The 18441-nt window shown below is 40.2% G+C and overlaps 1 protein-coding gene across 2 annotated transcripts in view; it reads left to right on the top strand.

Moving 5' to 3' along the window:
• The window catches only part of zfpm2a (zinc finger protein, FOG family member 2a), a 136415-nt gene that overhangs the window by 23212 nt on the left and 94762 nt on the right, over nt 1–18441 (top strand). Inside the window, exon 2 of one of the 2 annotated variants that reach the window (XM_088411081.1) lies at nt 12923–13081. In XM_088411081.1, the coding sequence (XP_088267207.1) occupies nt 12923–13081 (159 nt within the window). Of the gene's footprint in view, nt 1–12821; nt 13082–18441 lie in introns of those variants that run through there. The other variant, XM_088411080.1, reaches the window with a different exon arrangement.

Raw genomic sequence — 18441 nt, 5'->3', positions numbered from 1 at the left:
CTGTGAAAAATCCATTCTGAATTTAATTGTAGACGCAAAAATGGTAATCTTTGATTGTGTCATTATTTTATTCAATTCTGTTTTTTGGCCCATTTGATTCAGAATCAATTATCGATTCAAAACAATTCGATAAGATTAAGTTCAAAATGATTTCTTCTTCAAACTATAGATGTGAAAAGAATAATCATCCTATCTCAGTCTGCCTTGCAAGACAGATATAACAGGGAGACAAAGTGTTTGTCAGTTTGTCAGGAACATGCCTTTTCCCACAAAAACAGCATGTGAAACACTGCTACTGTTTGAAGCTAGCTTTTAATTGTATAGTTTTTATAATGTATAAAATCATATGAAACAAAAATAAAGTGCAGAATACCTTGGCTCCACCGTCTCCAACATTTTCCACAAACCTGTAAGGGCGTTCATCTTTGCTTTCAATGAGGACCTGACCTATTGAATTTTCTCGATCATTTGTTTTTGTGCATCCTGCCGCAAGAACACTTTCCAGAACGGGCTTCCTACATGAAGCAGATGGATTTCATTTTATCCATACTATCAATTTTGGCACATTTTAAATAGACTTATCGTAGTAAATCTGAATCTAGATTTCATGTGAATCATTTTGGCACACCCCTAACATATATATATATATATATATATATATATATATATATATATATATATATATATACACATACATGAATAATTTTATTTGTATCAACAATTTTGTCTGGTAGCCACGCTGATGTTGCCTAAGGCTAACATCTGCAACCGTGCAAACAATAAAACATTGCACACACTTAACCCTGCACATCTCATTCTTGCAATTTCTCTGAATGGCTGCTAATTTCCCTTGCATTTGAGGACACAGCATGCAAGTGTGTGATGATCTGGAGTGTTCACATGGGTGCTCACTCCCTGAGGATTTTGTATTATTGTTGTCACACTATATGGAGCACATCCACTTGTATTGTTCTAATAGTCCACCGGTACATTTGAAAGGCGCTGAGGAATCACCAAAAGACTTACATTATCCTCCAGTCTTTGAATGTTATTCATGTGTCTGTGCTTAGTAATCTCCCTCTCTAATCTCATTCAAAGATATAAATAAACAAGTAATGATGTAAATGAGGAAACCACACGAGTGAACAGCGAGGGGATTATGGTAATTAATGATTATGGATGTAAAAAAAAAAATACTTTTTTCCTATCATTTTTCCTCTAATATTATACTGGTCTACAAAGGCAACTCACTGTACGTAACTGAACTCACCATCCAAATGAAAAACATTGTATTTGGGTTGATTTTTTTTTTCAATCTGAAATCTATCATGACTTTCAAAAAATAGCTATATGTCAGTCTCTATCAGCCCTTTATACAGCACATTAGAAAGTAAAAGAAAAATCATATCATATACCTGATCCACAAAAAAGAGAAAAATCTTTTGAAATGGATTCATGGGAGGTTTGGGTTGTGGGGGTCCACTCTGGCACAAGTCATGGCATTGATGGCACAGCCCCTGGGCACAGGGATACTTGGCTTGGACAAGACGGTTGCTGGGCTTGTATCAGTGGGCACTGGCCTATCCTTTGGGAGCTCCTAAGCCATGCTGTCTGAAGAAGGACTGATGAGGTTGGCAGCACATATGGGCATACTATGGGTTTTTATTTCAGTCAAAGCAGTCCCGATGTTACCATCTTCGCCTCCCAGGATGCCAGCATCACTGAGCCTGATGATTGGGCTTCACAGGGCCGACCAGATTTGTCTCTCACCATTTCTAGCGTGTATATTGCATCGAGGTGACAATTTGTTCCAGCTAATTGGAAGTTTGTGTCGGCCTTCCCAGAACAAAACACAAGCCTATCACAAATTACAATGATATCACAAACATGGATTCAGCTCGCCTCAGCTCTTTTTCCAGGCCAGACTGGAAGTGGACGGCTGCCTCACTTAGTTGATAAGCATCCACAGGGTAATGAAACTTCCACTTTGATGAGAAGTTGAAAAGAGTGTGTCCATGTTTGTTTGGCAGAACATTAGACATGGCTTCAGGCAGGTGGGGCGGGTGAGGGAACGTGCCGCTTTAATAGGGCTCATCCAGAGGTGAAGGGAGCACTGCTAGCATTGAACCTAAAGGTGGAAGCCGGGGCTGCCAGTACATGCCTTTTGTCTTTCATTATCTTTATTTCCTTATTATTTTAAATGGCCATCCTCTGCACTCTTTTTTTTTCTTCTTCACTAGAAGCTTTTTTGATATCCATTTAGATTGGAGCTTCATTAAAAACCTCAGACAATGGGGTGACTTCTAATTAAGTAGCGCTGCATCTGGCCTCTGGCACCCTATCCCGTTGTTCCATCTATTTTGCTGGGGAGAATTCATTTGTTTCTTAATTAAGAAAAACACCAATAGCGTGAAAAATCTGCTTATGGTACCTGAATCGTAATTAGTTAAATAGTGAGGGGAAGGTGAAAAACACCTACCAGTAGCTTCAGAAATGAACTCAGAGCTGATAAAAATGAACCAACTAGCCCCGCATAAATCGAAGCTAGGGAGAGAAGCGTAGCATCATTATAGCTAAGACAATATGCCTAACTATCTGCAAAGAAATCAAATAGCGCAAATGTTTCCATTTGCATGTATTAACCATTAACATAATGAGGAGAAGTGACATAGGACCCGGATTGCGTTTCTGTTCCGATTGATAAGTGCCGCATCTGCAAATTGCCCCCTTTGCAAAATTGCTAGCAGTCAAACTAGTGCTGAACTGTGAACGGACAGTGAGCAAAAGAGCAAGAGCGGGGAAAATAATAAAGGATTTGAAAGCTCTGTGCTCAGTGTCGTATCTGAGACATTGTCCTCCGACAAATATCATTAAAGAAGAGGTAGTGTTGTGTCATTGTCTGGAAAGCTATGCCGAAAGCCTCCTCGCGCGTGTGTTCATAGGTTTTGTGTGAATGTTTGCGACAGAGAGTGTTTGCATGTGTACGCTGCCACATTTGGCTCTCTTCCCCACCCTCCGTGTACATACAAGCAGGCACGTGCATTGATGTAAGCCAGCGTTCCTCTGGCAAAAAAGAACACACACATCTGAGTGCTCGTGGGCTACCAAAGGCTTATCAGTTCTGCAAAAACTCACCCTTGGCAAGTTGGCCAACAACCGGCCAAATCCACTGTGTTTTGCGCACCTCGTGCAAAGCTGTATTCAATATTCCAAATATTTTATATATCAACATGCCATTTCCCCACATCAGCCTCTTAGGTCAAATTATTCAACTAGGTGTCTGTTTATTACTGATACCAATGCTGGATGATGTTCCTACTTATCACCTTTTTTGCAGATTGCTGTTTTTACTGAATACCTTCATAAAGATTGTCTTGGCTGTAATTAAAATGGCACGGAGACAAATTTGGCACGCGGCTAAGACACAGCGAAATGAAGGAGGTCAGGGGGATTGCAAAGGCCATATTCCGTCATTCAACTCACAGAGTCTAGGATGCAATGCGGCAAAATTATCGTCAAAGTGTTACTGTGCCCGTCCGAGTAAGAGGTATGAACAACGTCATTGTTGTGTTCCGGGTGTTTTGAAGTGTTAGAAAAGGTCAACAAACTCTCCTTTCTTTGCGGGGCTGATAGACGCAAGTGAACATTGGTTACATTTGAGTGTTGCGGTAGAACGGGTACTATTTCGCCATCCCTGGAGAAAGCCGGGCTTCCTTCAGTCCATCCACGGGCTCGTGTGTTTGATGAACTATTTATTGGCAAGCTATGAGGATACGTGTTTATACGCCGCTTGGCCAACACCTTTTACCGTCTTTGACTCCACAAGCCTGTGTGAATTCTCGGTGAAAAATGAAAGAAATCAAAGCGCCAGCGAGCTGAGGGCGTTAAGCCACAGAGAGGGAAAAACTGAGCGACTTTGGATTTTGACAGAATCTTCCTTCGCTCCGTGACAAAAATTTGCATTGTTATCTCTAATAACTGGTGATGTTTTACTTGGTCGTACATTTTTGTGAAATATGTAAAATGTAAACCAAGCCTCCAACGATTCCCTTAATGACGCGGATCTTGCTTCTTCTTCCCCGAATCGTCTTAGCGAGCTTTTCAGTGCAGAATGTCTGATATCTGAATATTAAAAAGGAGTTTCAAGCTCATCTGCAAATGTGATTTTCACATATCACACTTCTGCAGTCTTCAAGCTGCTTCATCGCCAAGCTTCTGAGCGAAGATGGCTGAGGAAGGGGGGTCGGGGGGAAAAAGAAAAACAAGATGCACATATGGGTTGCGATTGATGTATTCCATTTCTGACCTAATTTAAATCCCTGCCAACCAACTCATATGCATACTGTACATTTGCTAAATTACTGCGTATTATAAACGGTCTTGTTTTCATGCAGACAGGTGTAAACCTCAACACTGCCCTTATGTAGCAGCAGCAAATATGATATTTGCAACCATACTGCAATAGACTACAAAATAATTTGGACATCATTTTGATGTCTATGAGGCCCAGGGGACTGGCCACCAGAAAGACGGCGGCCCATTGACATGCTAGCCTCGCCAAGAAATAATTATGGCTGCCTGTCTTTGTTCCTCCCAAGCTTTCTTTTCTCAGAGCACTAGTAATTTGCTTGTGATATTTTGGTTATATAAATGACTTATTCTCTGTGGACTCGAGTATTACATGGGTATAAATGAAGGCAAATCATCTGGCCAATTTTAATTGTTAGAAAGAGCAGAAAAATTGTAAGAAGACTGCAATGTGTTTCTGTGTCAAGTATGAATGTATGGAATTGTTTTTTTTTTTAGAAAATTCTGACCTAACCAAACCTCAATCGGCCACGAAAGATTGCCGAGGACACTGTGTGGGACATTGGCTGTAGTCGGAATATCTTAAGGGGCAGCCGAGTGTCAGGCAGCAGTTTGTTGTCATGATAATCCCCTCATTTATAATGTCGAGATCAGCAGGTTACTGCTTTCCACTTGCATGCCATGTCAAGACTTGGGACAGGCGTAGTGGATTGTCATTTCTCAGGCAATATTTTGACAGTTCCTTCACTTTACTCATATGCTGCAGCTCAAAGGTCAGAGCCGTGCCACTTCCATTTACTATGAGCATTCAATCCCTGAGGAATGTTGCTCTCTCCCCTCTCAGACACGCATCCGCCGACACACACATGGATGGTTCCTGCGTCTCACTGTATTTACTTCATTTGTTACAAGCTATGTACTCTATGTCATGTCGGAGTTTGTTGGTAGTTTCACTCTGTGCTTTATTGTAGTACCAAAATTGAAGAGCAATTACAATTTACGTATTAAGAATAAAAACAACACTGCACACTTTTTCTTTTTATTGATTCCTTAATTTCTCCTCATGTCAAACTCGAATTAGAGCACCCTTCTCACTTAGCTGCATGTCACGCTCATTACCAAGTATCTTTGCAAGGAAAGTCCGGTATGATTGCTGCTGTCGCAACAGTGTAACTGTCATACATTTTCCAGTGTGCTTAGTGCTATTCCTAAGACATCACGACAGGTTATGTCAACCAAAAAAAAGGTACTTGTCAGTTGTACAAAAAAGCATTGTTGCTGGTCCATTGTCACCCGCTCTTCCAGCTATCATATGGAAATTGATGGAGTGACGGCGTTTTACAGAGAAGTGCAATTCTGAGGACCCAAGGGGGTTATGGGTGTAAATCTCCCTCATACAGTTCTGCTCCAGGCCACAGAGAGCACCATCATTAGCCACAGCAGATGGAGCGGCTTTAGCGAGGGGTTTCACTCTCCTCTCTTAGGTTGTTGCTGGAATTTGTCTATGATAAAATGTATTGGGATGGAAGTGAGAATGATGAAATCCACATGAAATCAGATAAAAGATGTAACACCCAAACAAAAGGCTTCCAAACTCATCTGTAATTGCTGAAAGATTTACGGGTGCATGACCTAATGATGTGTAATGTAGTGCAAGAGCATTTTTGGTTTAATGATATTTTGTCATTTTCGACAACCAAACCCATTTACGTATTTAAGGTGTACAGTATTTACTTTTATTGACATCCTGTTCCAGTTTGTCATGATCTTAGTCTGTGTCACTTTAATACTGACAAGACACGAGACATGATTTGACAAAATTAACTATTGCAATTATTGGCAATTTAGATTCTATTCAGTTTTATTCATTTCAGTTTTCATATCATATTTAGAATCATATTTAGAAATTAAATATAGGTAAAATCATTATGTAGCACATTCATACTCGTTTTATGAGATGTTTTTGTGTGTGTGTGTGTGTGTGTGTGTGTGTGTGTGTGTGTATATATATATATATATATATATATATATATATATATATATATATATATATATATATATATATGCAAGTATATATATATATATGTGTGTGTGTGTGTGTGTGTGTGTGTGTGTGTGTGTACAGTTTTTATCTCCAATAACCACTTCAGTTGCATGGGGGCAGGCCTGCTATCCAGGGACTCTGTGTGCATATGCGTGTGTATGTGTGTGCGTGTGCGTCCAGGCGTGTGCATGCGTGTGTGAAGTGTCTCAGTGTAATCTTCCAGCAAGAAGTTTCACAAGGCCAGATCAAGAATTAAGGGGAGGCTGCGGGAAGGAGGGAGGGGTTCGTGGGGGTTGGAAAGAGAAAAGCCCATCTCACTCTGTTTTAAAGGACAGTGCTTGCTTTGAATGTCATTTGACAATTTCCTTTTAATTAGAACCAATTTACAGGAAGATGCCCAGCAGCTAATCTTAACAGGATAATTAACTTCTATTTTCTTTACTTTTAATTAAAAAGTGGAAAAGATTTAGCTGATCCATAAAGAATTGTTCTTTTGAAATGTTCATCAGACTTCACACTTCTTTTGGCATTGGTAATATTTAGATCATATCTACAGCTCACAGTCTCCGCTAAGTTATTCTGATGATTTGCTTTCCCCTTATCCGAGGTATTAAGAAGTAGAACTATCAATAGTAGAAATGGGAACCAGAGGCAAATTAGAATTAAATTAATGAAGAAGAATTTATTGCTGAAGACAACCCCCATCCTTCATAATGAAATGAAACTGGAATCTCAGATTGATTCATTTCTTTTAAATTCCTTGATGGAAAATATTGTTTTATCGACACTGTGATACACTTCACACTCTTTTTGTAGTTCCTCATTAAAATAGATTCCACTAATACTACTGTTACAGTATTTACCCCTATCACAGAATAAGATGATGCCCCTCTCCCCTAAAAAATACGACAAAGCAACTATCTTTTCGTAATTCTCGTGCCATCGCTAACTGTTTTGTAGCTGGTGAACAAATAGATTTTTTCCCCACTGTTAGCGTCACCGACCTGACTACACTTTAGTAGAGATAAAGTGAGCCAGTATGAGGTGAGCGCACTTTCAACAGTGCCTCCACTCGTCTGCAGATGAGCTGATGGCTGAAGATGGATGCCCCCACTTAACTATGATAGCTCCCCAGAGGAGCTGCACTCAATGGCTTCATTAAAAGTCAACGCTTTGTCTGAAAAAGCTTGCTTAAAAAGCCGTAATTAAAGCCAAATATATTTTACCTGCTTTGTTTCGGCTGTCATGTCAGGTGTACGGCACGTGCTTAACTTTTATTTCCATACAAGAAGCAGAATGATGGCAATAAATCATCCGGCCAGCACTGTGGCAACTCTGCAAAGGGAAATGGGGTCCTTTAAAGGAGGAATTAACAAAGTCCATATTACTAAATTACAATCTCTGTGACTTTTAAGGGCGTCAGCGATGTACCGACTCTGCTTCCACGCGTATGTGTAAATTGCAGAAAGACAAGTAGAAGCGGGAGAGGGAAGCAGGACTCCACAGAGAAACTGCCTGGCATCTGCTAAAGCCTTCGGGCAGGCTCAGAGGTGCCTCCAGCATTTTAATGGCATAGTCAAATGCCAGCATGTTTTCAAGCCAGTCCAATTCCAATTCACTGGATAAAGAAGCAAGCTCGTGTTATTCTCCTTCAATAGACCGTACTGGGCGCAGCAACAGTCAACCTAGCAACTCGGAAAACACGACATGATCCAACGTTGGGTCTGATACCAAAAAGAATTTTTGAGGCACTATTTGAGGCAGATCATGCATTCTTTGAAATACTATCCTTCTACATCTGGGTAACACCTTCATATGCTCTCCTTCAAGAGGAGGCCTCACTATCTAACGGAAGATGTTTCACTCTACGATGCGCACATATGAACGTCAACTGAGGCCAACTAAATGGGTGATCTCAGCTGACTCACTTTATGTAGCTATGTTTCGCTGTTTTTTGGTTGCATTTCCCAGGCTTTCCTTGCTGCTGGGTTTCCAAATTGTTTGTTGACTTATTTTTTTTCCCCTCAAATTTAGGAAGGCGGTCATTTCTAATCAGGGGAATTAGATTGCTTAGCAACTCGAAAATCAAATTAAACAATCCAGGCTGTAACTTTCAGAACATATAATCACAGCACGCTCGCATTTATACTCAAACAATTACTGAATGTACAAATAGTGATTTACTTAGGCTCTGCTTCACACTTAATGTGACCATTGTACAACTCTGAAACACTTCAAGAAAGAGCTAATTTTTTGTAACATTGAAGACTTATGGGGAAAGGTTGAATTCCTCTGGGGGTTCCCGTAACACATTAACCTATTAAGAGCAGCATAAATGATATCTATTTCATTACGGTGATCAAGGATTAAATTAGAGGTCTGAGCCTTGTAACATATACACTAAGTCTTCTCCTAGGCCGAGGGAGCCCTCTGCTTCCCAAAGGTCATTAGAGCTGAGCAGAGAATATGGCCGCAAGTCTCTTCTTGCATTTTTACTCCTTTACTCTCTCTCCTGCTCACACGTCTCCAAGCCCCATGCAATAGGAAACAATATAGCTGCAATTCATCTTACTTAATATAATTTGTTTTCCGTGGTAATGAGTGTTAATCCCCTTCACCTGTGAACAAATATAAACCAAGCCACAACGTTTTATAACGATTAAAAAAAAATGACACTCAAAGAGGAGATGATTCATCAGTACAGTATTTTTGGGATGAAAAGGTCAAACTAAGCTCTTAATTTTCCTCAAAATTGACAGTGCACCTTGTAATTACTTTATGTATGGAAGTGAACCTTTCAGTTTGCCATCATTAAATCAAATTCTGCCTCATTTACTTTCACCAAAAAAAGACTACATTTGTCTTCAAATGTATAAACCTTAGAAAAAGCATAATCCTAATAGGGCGAAATCTATAAATCTATCTATAAATAAAGTTTTAATTATTTGTTAGACAAAACTGGTTTGCTTCCTATGTTGTGTAGTAATGTATATTATAACCCTGTTTGCCTTGTATTTGGAAATCTCCAAAAGGAACCTATTCATTGAGACTGCGCTTTAGAATCCGGTGCGACTTATTGTCTGAAAAATATGGTCTGTTTATAATTGTGGTTGTTATGTGCAGTTATGTGGGATTTTTCTGCATCATGCATGTTGTTATTATTATTAATTATTATATATTATACCACTCCATGTAACTGAAATCTTAGACCGAGCTTACAATATAATGTGCTGAGGTATGCCATAGTCCATATAGAGCACTGAAAAGTCTAGCCACTTACTTTAAATGAACACTCAGTTGATTGCCAATCAAAACTGAAAATTATTATATTTCCAAAGGCAGAGCATTTCATCCAGCTGTTCTATTAGGTATAATTATATTGTGCAAGTGCTTATAATGTTGTGACTGGTGGGCGTGTTAAACTTAGTTGGCTCACAGAGAATTTTTTTATCCATGTTTTGCATATGTGTTTAAGTCTCAGGTGCTGTGCTGTTTATTTCAATCAACCCTTTGGATATAAATTTGTATAGGTGGGGGCACAAATAATGTCTGGGCTCAAAGAGATTGATAGCTTTGTTCTGTCAAATTCAATTACCTCACCTTTAATTGAAAGAGAGATATAGAAGGGCCCGGAACACAAATCACAATGTGAAGCTTACTGATTATGCGAGATATAGCTATCACAGGCTGACCGAAAGTGGCCTACTTTGCAAGTGGTTGCAAGTATGCAATGAAATTACGAGTCACTTGTGCCACCTCTTTCTTTTTTCAAAAGTTGCCATGTACTGTATGTGTGCCCCCCCCCCCCATTTCCTGCTTTTGAGTCTCCTGAAAAATTTGCTCATTCCATCAACCTCTGTCTGCAGCCTCACGCTAATATCTCCTTCCTCCGTGACTCATTAATCCTCTGTCCATCATGTGGTCTGCGAGTATCACCCATTTTATAAACTCAGTGGGGCCATTAGCATAACCCATGCTGGAGCTCCACTCTGCATGGGCGATCTGTATCAGACAGAGGCCGTGCCACGAACAAAAGAGCCACTGTGATCAAGTCTGCATTCATCGACCAATGTCTCTATTAACATTGGCCGCTTCTACCCACGGCTCCCACTGCATGATTGTTAGAACAGGGCTGATATTTCCCCTTCCAAGTCGGAGGCAAAGGGCAGCCTGATGATTGTGTTAGCCAAAGTTCAGAGGGCATGCAAAAAAAAACAAAAAACAGATCTCAAGACTTACTTTGAAAAAGTGGTAGACATTTTATTTTTAAAACGTGGATACATATTTGGTTCTTCTGGTTGAGCCAAGTCTTTCAACAGCCAACAATTTAGATCAGACCAGAGTAAAGCATTTTATTTGTGAAAACTTTTCAGATTTGGGCCTGTTATAATGCCAGCCATCACAAACTAATTGTGTGTTGTCTTGCATAAAATGAAAAGCAAAAGCTCCCTGTTTGGTGTGACTGGGCAACTGAACTTGAGAGGAAGCATGATAAGTTGGGGAAACAGAAGACTTTGCTCTGGCCTGCACAGCCTATAGAAATGCGCCAAACAAGCATGGATCACACACTGAATGTGACAGGATTTTAAACAGTACACAACTAAATATAGCAGGGACACCACTATCAGAAAATGAGTTAGGAGTGTGGTGCTGGTCGTTTAGAAAGTCATTATTCTTATCATTGCTGTCTCTGAAATAATTTCAGGTCTTGCCATGCAATGAATACTGTATAATAAACGAAACGTGAGAATATGAACAAACTTAACTAATCTACGTCGTCGAAGAAGTTGCCATCTGGCCTCTGTAATGGCTTTGACTATGGGGAGTATATACTGTATAAATTTTCATATTCAGATAGGCCTCCAGGAGCTCTATCGGTTTGAAAATGCTCCATTTAGTTTTTATCTTTTCGAGAGGGGAAGTGAGATGCCCTTATTCAGAGTCTATTAAAGTGCAATTCTATCTCATCTTATCTACCTAATCTTTGTGTCTTATTGACCATGAAGTTTATCTTTAATCTCTTTTCACCCTTATTATCGCACAACACTGCGGGTCCATTTTCTATGGAATGCACTTGCGCTGCTGTATTTGTCCGCAACCAAGGAAGAATAGTTTTGCTGTACACACAGCTCTCGCTCAGCTGTGTAATAGAATGTGTAGAGAGTGTGTTTATCGAAATGTATTTCCCTGCTTTCTTGCACCTTCTGTTCCCAATTGTGCTGGGGCGACCATTTAATGCCAGTCATACAATTTCCCCTTCTTTATCTCTTTGTATCATCTTAACTAATACTTGAGTCACATCACGCTTCACTTCTCAGCAAATCAGAAGACGGCATCTGATACGATCATAAAACTGCATCCTGATTTAAGCGTGGCGTCATGAATTCTGCGACGCCTAATTCTTTTCATGTTCAGGGCCCTTGCTGATGTAGACCTCTACAAAGGAGTCATTTATAGGACTAATGAAAAGAGCAATCACTTTATGGACATCAGTGGAGGTCTCTTCTGTGGCTCAGATTGACAGAAATGTGAGAGGCACACAAGTGCTGCAGAACTGAACTGAAATCGCTGCTTTATTATAGCTGAGGGATTCACTTTCTACCACAATAGAGGAAACATATTGAAAGGTGTCGAGAGGATATCGGCGCTGTGTTTGAGCTTTAGAACGATGCACAAGAGGCTGCAACTGGTGTGTCGAGGAGACAGTCATACAACACCCAAATGTTGCAAGCAATGAGAGCACTTAAAAAAGATGATTACCCTAAGCTCAAGAGGGGATTTTTCTGAAAAATATAAAATAAATAATGCCCTTTTCTTGCTTGAACTGTATTCTTTCAAACTTCTCAGCCACTGAGTATTTGGTATACAAATGCTGGAGATATGTTGTGGTGTGAAGGAAAAGTGTCTGAGATTATCTTAATGACATTCAAAGGCTGGGTGAGATGTTTTTCACAGCTAATACAATTCAGGTTGCAAAAGAGTAATTCCATCAACGGCCTTGATTGAAGCAAAATGGTAATATGCAAATTTCAAAATAGATGTACAGCTACGAGCAAAACTCTGAAATCATTTAGATTTAAAGAAATAATACTGCACAGGAGAAGGATGTGTGTGGGGTTATTAATCACAGAGAAAAGTGTCTGCTTTAAGATTGCACTGGTGTATTACCTGGAGGCATGGAATGTAAATGGAAAACCTACATTGTATCCCGTGATAAGGCTAACAAATTAATAAAAGTATTTTTATTCCTGCTCCCATGCTGATGCCCGCATAAAAACTCTGCAAAGGAACTTTTTTTTCTTTCTCTATGTGACGTTTTGTTTTTCAAGGGCTGTAATTAACAGCATCGCCGACCTTGGCTGCATTACAGCTTCCTAACAGAAATATTAAAAGTCTACTCTTTTTTTTTTTTTTTTTATTGACAGTCCAACAAAAGACTGCAGAACGGAATTGCATTTATATCAGCGAAGAGAATGAAATGTGGCTTTTTTTCCGCATTTCTTCAAAGCCTGAAGGATCTGATGAAACTGCTTAACATCGGCATTTGTACTTGTGCGTGTTTTCCCTCAGGTCCTCTGGAGGACGGCCTGGAGGAAGAGGACGAGGAGTGCGTCTCTGAGGAGAACGAGCTCATGGCCAAAGACGAGTTCTCGGCTGAAGAAAACTTCCCTGCCGAGTTTGATACGGAGAACATGAGCTGTGAAGACATGGAGTACTTCTGCAACAAAGGTTATCACCGTTTACTTATTTGAAAGCAAACCCCCATGATTCTCCACAAGGTGTTTGCGCTGCTCTTTTTGATGCCTAATGCCTGACAATATGCTGGGGAACCCTCGTGCCAAGACATCAAAAATAAGTCGAGCGCATGCCAAAGGCTTGTAATGAAAGTCCCGTTCAAATGAAGCCTGGCACGAATATTTTTTTTCCTTGTACTTTTCCAGCATCATTATCTACAGTTGAAACTATCCATTTTGATATTTTATTCCTACAATCCACCTAAGAGCAGTGGTTTGATCTGAGAGATTGGCAGACTTATAGTGCTGTGAAGGTGCGTTGCGGGCCACCAATGCACTGGAGAGCGTGGCACTTCCTTTTGAGGTCGTGCTAAAGCCTTGTGTCTCCACTAAGCAGCACCTGCTACTGCTTGGAGGTCCAACACTAGAAAGAGGGAAGCTTTGCCAGGCAGGCACCAGTCTTCTTTGAACTCCTATTCAATTAGATTGCTTCTTTGTGTGTTTGTTTCATTTCGGTCACACCGTGCCATCACATGAACTAATTTGTGGTGTTCTCCACGTTACAGTGAGAAGATGACAGAGTTGCCCAACCTCATAACAACCCCCCTTCTTACCCCCAGGTCGCATGTCTTTGCTACCCCAGGTGTCCCGCTGGCGGATGCCATATAGTTGAGATTTTAATAAAGCAACCCTTATTTGAATGAATAGCCTTGTTCCTCCTTTCAAATGAAAATTGTTTAGAATTGTTTTTTCACACCTCTAAACTGATGTGCCTCCTGGGATTACATTACAGAAGGAAAATGAAACTTTCATGTTTCAGGTAGGCTATGCCCCGGTAATTGTATCAATGTCTTCCTTTTGTTCTCAGAGAAAAGTTGAACGGCGCATTTGTTTAGAAATTGCAATTACCAGCAACACTGCGTCTGCTCTTAGCCTTTGTCTGTGACACGATGTGTCCTTAAACTTCAAAGTGGTGCGTATATAGTCTTGTAATTGCCCGGTGGGTACGATATAGATGCTTCTGAACACTTTGGTGCTGCTGCCGCTGCAAAAAAAGAGAAAAAATTCTCCTTCAGTATATCTTCAAAGTACTTTGTCATTGCTGGTGATTTTTCCATCGTTTTGGGTTAAACGGCGTGACTATACGTGGCCTCAAATCTCATTTTCATGCCCTGTGTTTGTGAATAAAGTTAACACTAAGGAGTCAAATGTGACGTGCTGGTTATCCTGGTGAAAATGACTAATCTGGTCCTTGTCATACACAAGAGCTACACACCAGATTTTTGTATTACTTGTGTCTGCAATTCCAGTAGCTAAGTCTCCTTTGCCTCCTAAGAACCAAATGATGATTTATCCGCATTTCTTGCTTCATCGTGGTAAGTTTTACGCCATCATCAGGTGTAGCCCCCCGATCCCTTTCTCAATTAGATCTATTTAAAACTAATGTCAGCGGGGCTTAAATTTACTTCACATGTGTGAAACTGCCGTGAATAAAGAAAGACGCATTTCAGGCAGCATTAAATGGTTTAAGTGTGTTATTACTCGACTATAGGAGGAAAAGGGACCCCTTGATTAACTAAACCCTCTCAAATGCGATGGCGTGCTGTAATTAGCCCTGTGCGGACTTGAACGTGGATTTTAAAGAAGCCACTCATCCCGTGGCCTTTATCTTGTGCTGCTTTCTGGAGAATAAGGTCCCCCATGTAAGGTTCCTCCGCTGAGCAGCGACTCTCTGGTCTTAGCTTAGCCTTGTATCTGTGTAGTCACTCTATGAAATGGGCTTGTCAGGGGGACCTAAAGCCTCCATTAAAAGTTTCAGTCTATAATAGGTATTAAAAAGCTGTTGGAACACAAAGAAGAGTACCAATTTTCATTAACATATGAAGCACTTATTAACTTTGATCAGAGTGCGGTGAAGTAGTAAAGCTGCTTAAAGGCGCAAAGGTCAGGAAGTTGAATGCCACCAAAGCCTCCGCCATTTGCCTTACCCTTGCAAAAAAGAGACTCCCCAGATAAGTGGAAGGAGCACCTTTATGTTCCATCTTGGTCTGAGGCTTGGAGACCTGCACATGAGGCGATGGGTGACTTAACTTCAGAACCTGTTCGGCTAATGGCGGCGTTCGATGGCTGCTTTGGGCACAGCGCGGACATTTAACATGATTCAGAGGAATAGAATCTCTACCTGCCAACTTTTCTCTATGATGGATATTGGCACAAGTACATAGAAATACTTGCACCAAAAGGTTAATGCTGCAAACAGATATTTATGTGCCATAATTGAATTTTTTTTTTAATATATACATTTTTTTTATCGATAGTGAGTGAGTGTTTGTCACACTAATTGTTGTAAAATTTAACCTAGCCCTTTTTCACTCATTTATTTTTTTGTAATGGATGGATGGAAGGATTGCTGCATTATGTTCCCTTATGTTCCTTCAAATTGCTGCCTGATAAAAAATTAGGCTAGAGGTACATGGCAAATTTGAAAAGAAATGATCTCTTGATTTGTTGTACATCTGTTCACCGCCTGTATATCAGCTCATTTTCAGCCAGCTTATGTAGACAAAAAAATGTCTACAGTGCTAACCTTGGCAAAATAAGATATCTTCACCAAATGACCCTCAAAGTGGCAGAATCAAAGATGATACTCTTCTCCACAGAAGCAATCTGAATCTACAACAATGCACCGGAAGCTCTTTTTGGTTCTTTTGCCACAGCTGCCAGTGCCCAGAATGGCGATAGTGGAATTTTAATGCACAGTTGATGCAGGAGAATATGGGGAAATGCTAATTTGCGGTGCGATAAGATGAATCAAGTCATCCCTTTAGCCCCATTTGACTCAGTGGAGGAAATTAATCATTAATGTTTGTTAAGTATGACAATCTAACTGGGCCAAATCTACATGCTCAGAGACGGAGGCAGAGCGAGATAAAGACCCAGGCTGCAGACAAGGAGGAAAACTGCCAGATTCTGTAATGATGGGAATTTATTGGCATTTAAAGAGACAGTGGCAGAGCATTTCACTAATAGCCTCCCTCCATTGGAGTGCTCTTGCTTCCACAAATTGAAAACCATTTCAACCTATTTTCTTAACTGCAGAGAAGTCTCACAGCTATGCGTGACTTCAGTAAAAATGATATATTTTTAAATGTCATCCGTTGCTGCAATTAAATTTGCATTATCAACTAACTTCCACCCCAACTTGGAAGACTACCCGCATAACATCACACTCTGAAATGTATGTCACATGACTCAAACCTTGAAACGGTTTTAGAAAAGTGAGCCTCAAGGTCAAAGTATCAAAAGTGGAATTTAATGAAAGACGATCATGTATGAAGACTTTAAAATGCGTATGTTCAATATTGCTGAAATTGTGCCCTGTGTGTAGCCTCAGTGGTCAGGATTATAGTGCTCTGAGCTCCTTCAGCTCACACACAAGGATTGACATTTTCAAGGGCTTCCTTAGCAGAGACAATGCTAAAAGGCAGAGAAAAAGCCAATATGACTTTGTTGCTACCTTGCTCGAGGAATTGTTTGTGTAAATTGCCTATAAGCTTATTGACCTGAATGCGTGTCACACCGTGCATGACTGTGATTTGGCTTGAATGCTGTCCTTTGATAAAGCGGTGATAGGACTGATGTGAACGGCTCACTGGGTCCTCATGCATGCCCGCCAACCCTGCAACCAGCAGACCACCTCATTCATAGCCCTCTCTCACTCAACCTTAGGTAAGGAAAAAAAATGAAGCCAGATTGTGATGGGGCGATAATAGTAAAAGGTGATCATTGGCAATCTGTCTCATTTGATAAGGCTTCGTAGGTCTCAGTTCATGCAATGAAACTGGGCAATGCCTGTATTACTTATTGTCGACCTCTGTGAATAAAACTGACCACCTCAATAAATATATTCCTATACATTAGAGGTTACAATATCATAAAATGATTTTTCGCTCTATTCCTGGCTCTTGTGCTGCAAGCAAAGGACTGCTGCCGCAGCACTTACTACTCCTGCTGTGCTTTTTCTTCATGACATTTGTGCAGGAAACTTCATCATAGCCCTGTGACATTGTTCCTTGTGTGGTTGCCTGGACAATTGTGCTTAAAATGCATTGCAAACTGTCTTAGATAGAAGGCACAAAATCCTTAATCACTCCTTAATTAAGGAATCATCTTGTAGCTTCATTTCCCGGGCTGTAATTAAACACTTCCAATACATTTAGTTACAGGGCTTAGCATGTTCGCCTGAGATCAAGGTAGTGCCTTTAATGTTATCGCGTCCGCTTTTTTCCCCCAAAAAAATTCAGCTCTATTGGAACTGTTGCTATGCGCCTTTGATTATCCACCCATAACACAAGCCCGATATGCAAAAGAGGTTCTCCACTCCTAACAGTGAAGAATTGAGTTTAGTGGGCTGTCTGATCCCATACAGGGAGTGTAAAGGAGTGGGCGGTGAGAGAGATGCTTGCCCAAGTAGACGTTCACATCAACAAAACTGGGTCGTAATGACCGCATGTGCAATAACTAGAACATATCTGAAAACTTCAGTGCAATATTACTTTTCTCTCTGTAACATCGACTAGGAGGATGACAGCTGATCCTTTTGGCAGTTCTCGCCTCCTTGTTAGAACTGAAACATGTCAAAAAAAATCTAAACAAACTTGAGTTTATGTGTGCATGGGTGCATATGTGCTTGATAGGATGGACATTGTTGTCTTGTGTCTGCTGTCATTTCAAAATTAATAATAAACACTTGCACATACAGCGGCAGCGGAAATTCCATCTGGGTTTTATACATACGTATATAGAATGGCGTAGATGTTTTTTATAAGAACTGCATAACAGATATTAAATTATTTTTGATCAAATGTTGAGCCATGGTGCTGAACTGTAGTGCTAAACTAACTCATTGTATGACGCGTTGTATTTCTGTGCATATGTGATTGGGGTCAGAAATTACTACATCGTTTGATGTACTCTAAGGAGACTGGCAGCAGCTGCGGATTTGGTTCAGAAGTGCCAAAACATTTGCATGACAATGATGGGAGCCAACAATTAACATAACTGCATATAGCATTATCAGATTTTGAAAATATAATTTTATTAGAGATAAAAGCAAATGTTCAAGGTTTTGTTTAAAAACAGCACTATTTGACAGAGCACAGTATATCATATTTACCTTGTTATCTTAGTTCTGAGATAGATTAGTGTTTTTTTTTGTTGTTTTTTTTTTTTAAATATCCATCCTGTGTAGAATTTGCATATTCTCTCTGTGCTTGGCTTGTTTTTCTGCGAGTACTTGTTTTCCGAGGGTAGTTAAAGACTAAATTATCTGTAGACATGAACGTGAGCGTGAAT

This window comes from Hippichthys cyanospilos, chromosome 3 (genome assembly GCF_059441005.1).
Source record: "Hippichthys cyanospilos isolate Australia breed blue-spotted pipefish chromosome 3, RoL_Hcya_1.0, whole genome shotgun sequence".
Lineage (NCBI taxonomy): Eukaryota > Metazoa > Chordata > Actinopteri > Syngnathiformes > Syngnathidae > Hippichthys > Hippichthys cyanospilos.
Note: the sequence above shows the minus strand (reverse complement) of the source record. Positions and strands in the feature narration are given on the sequence as shown.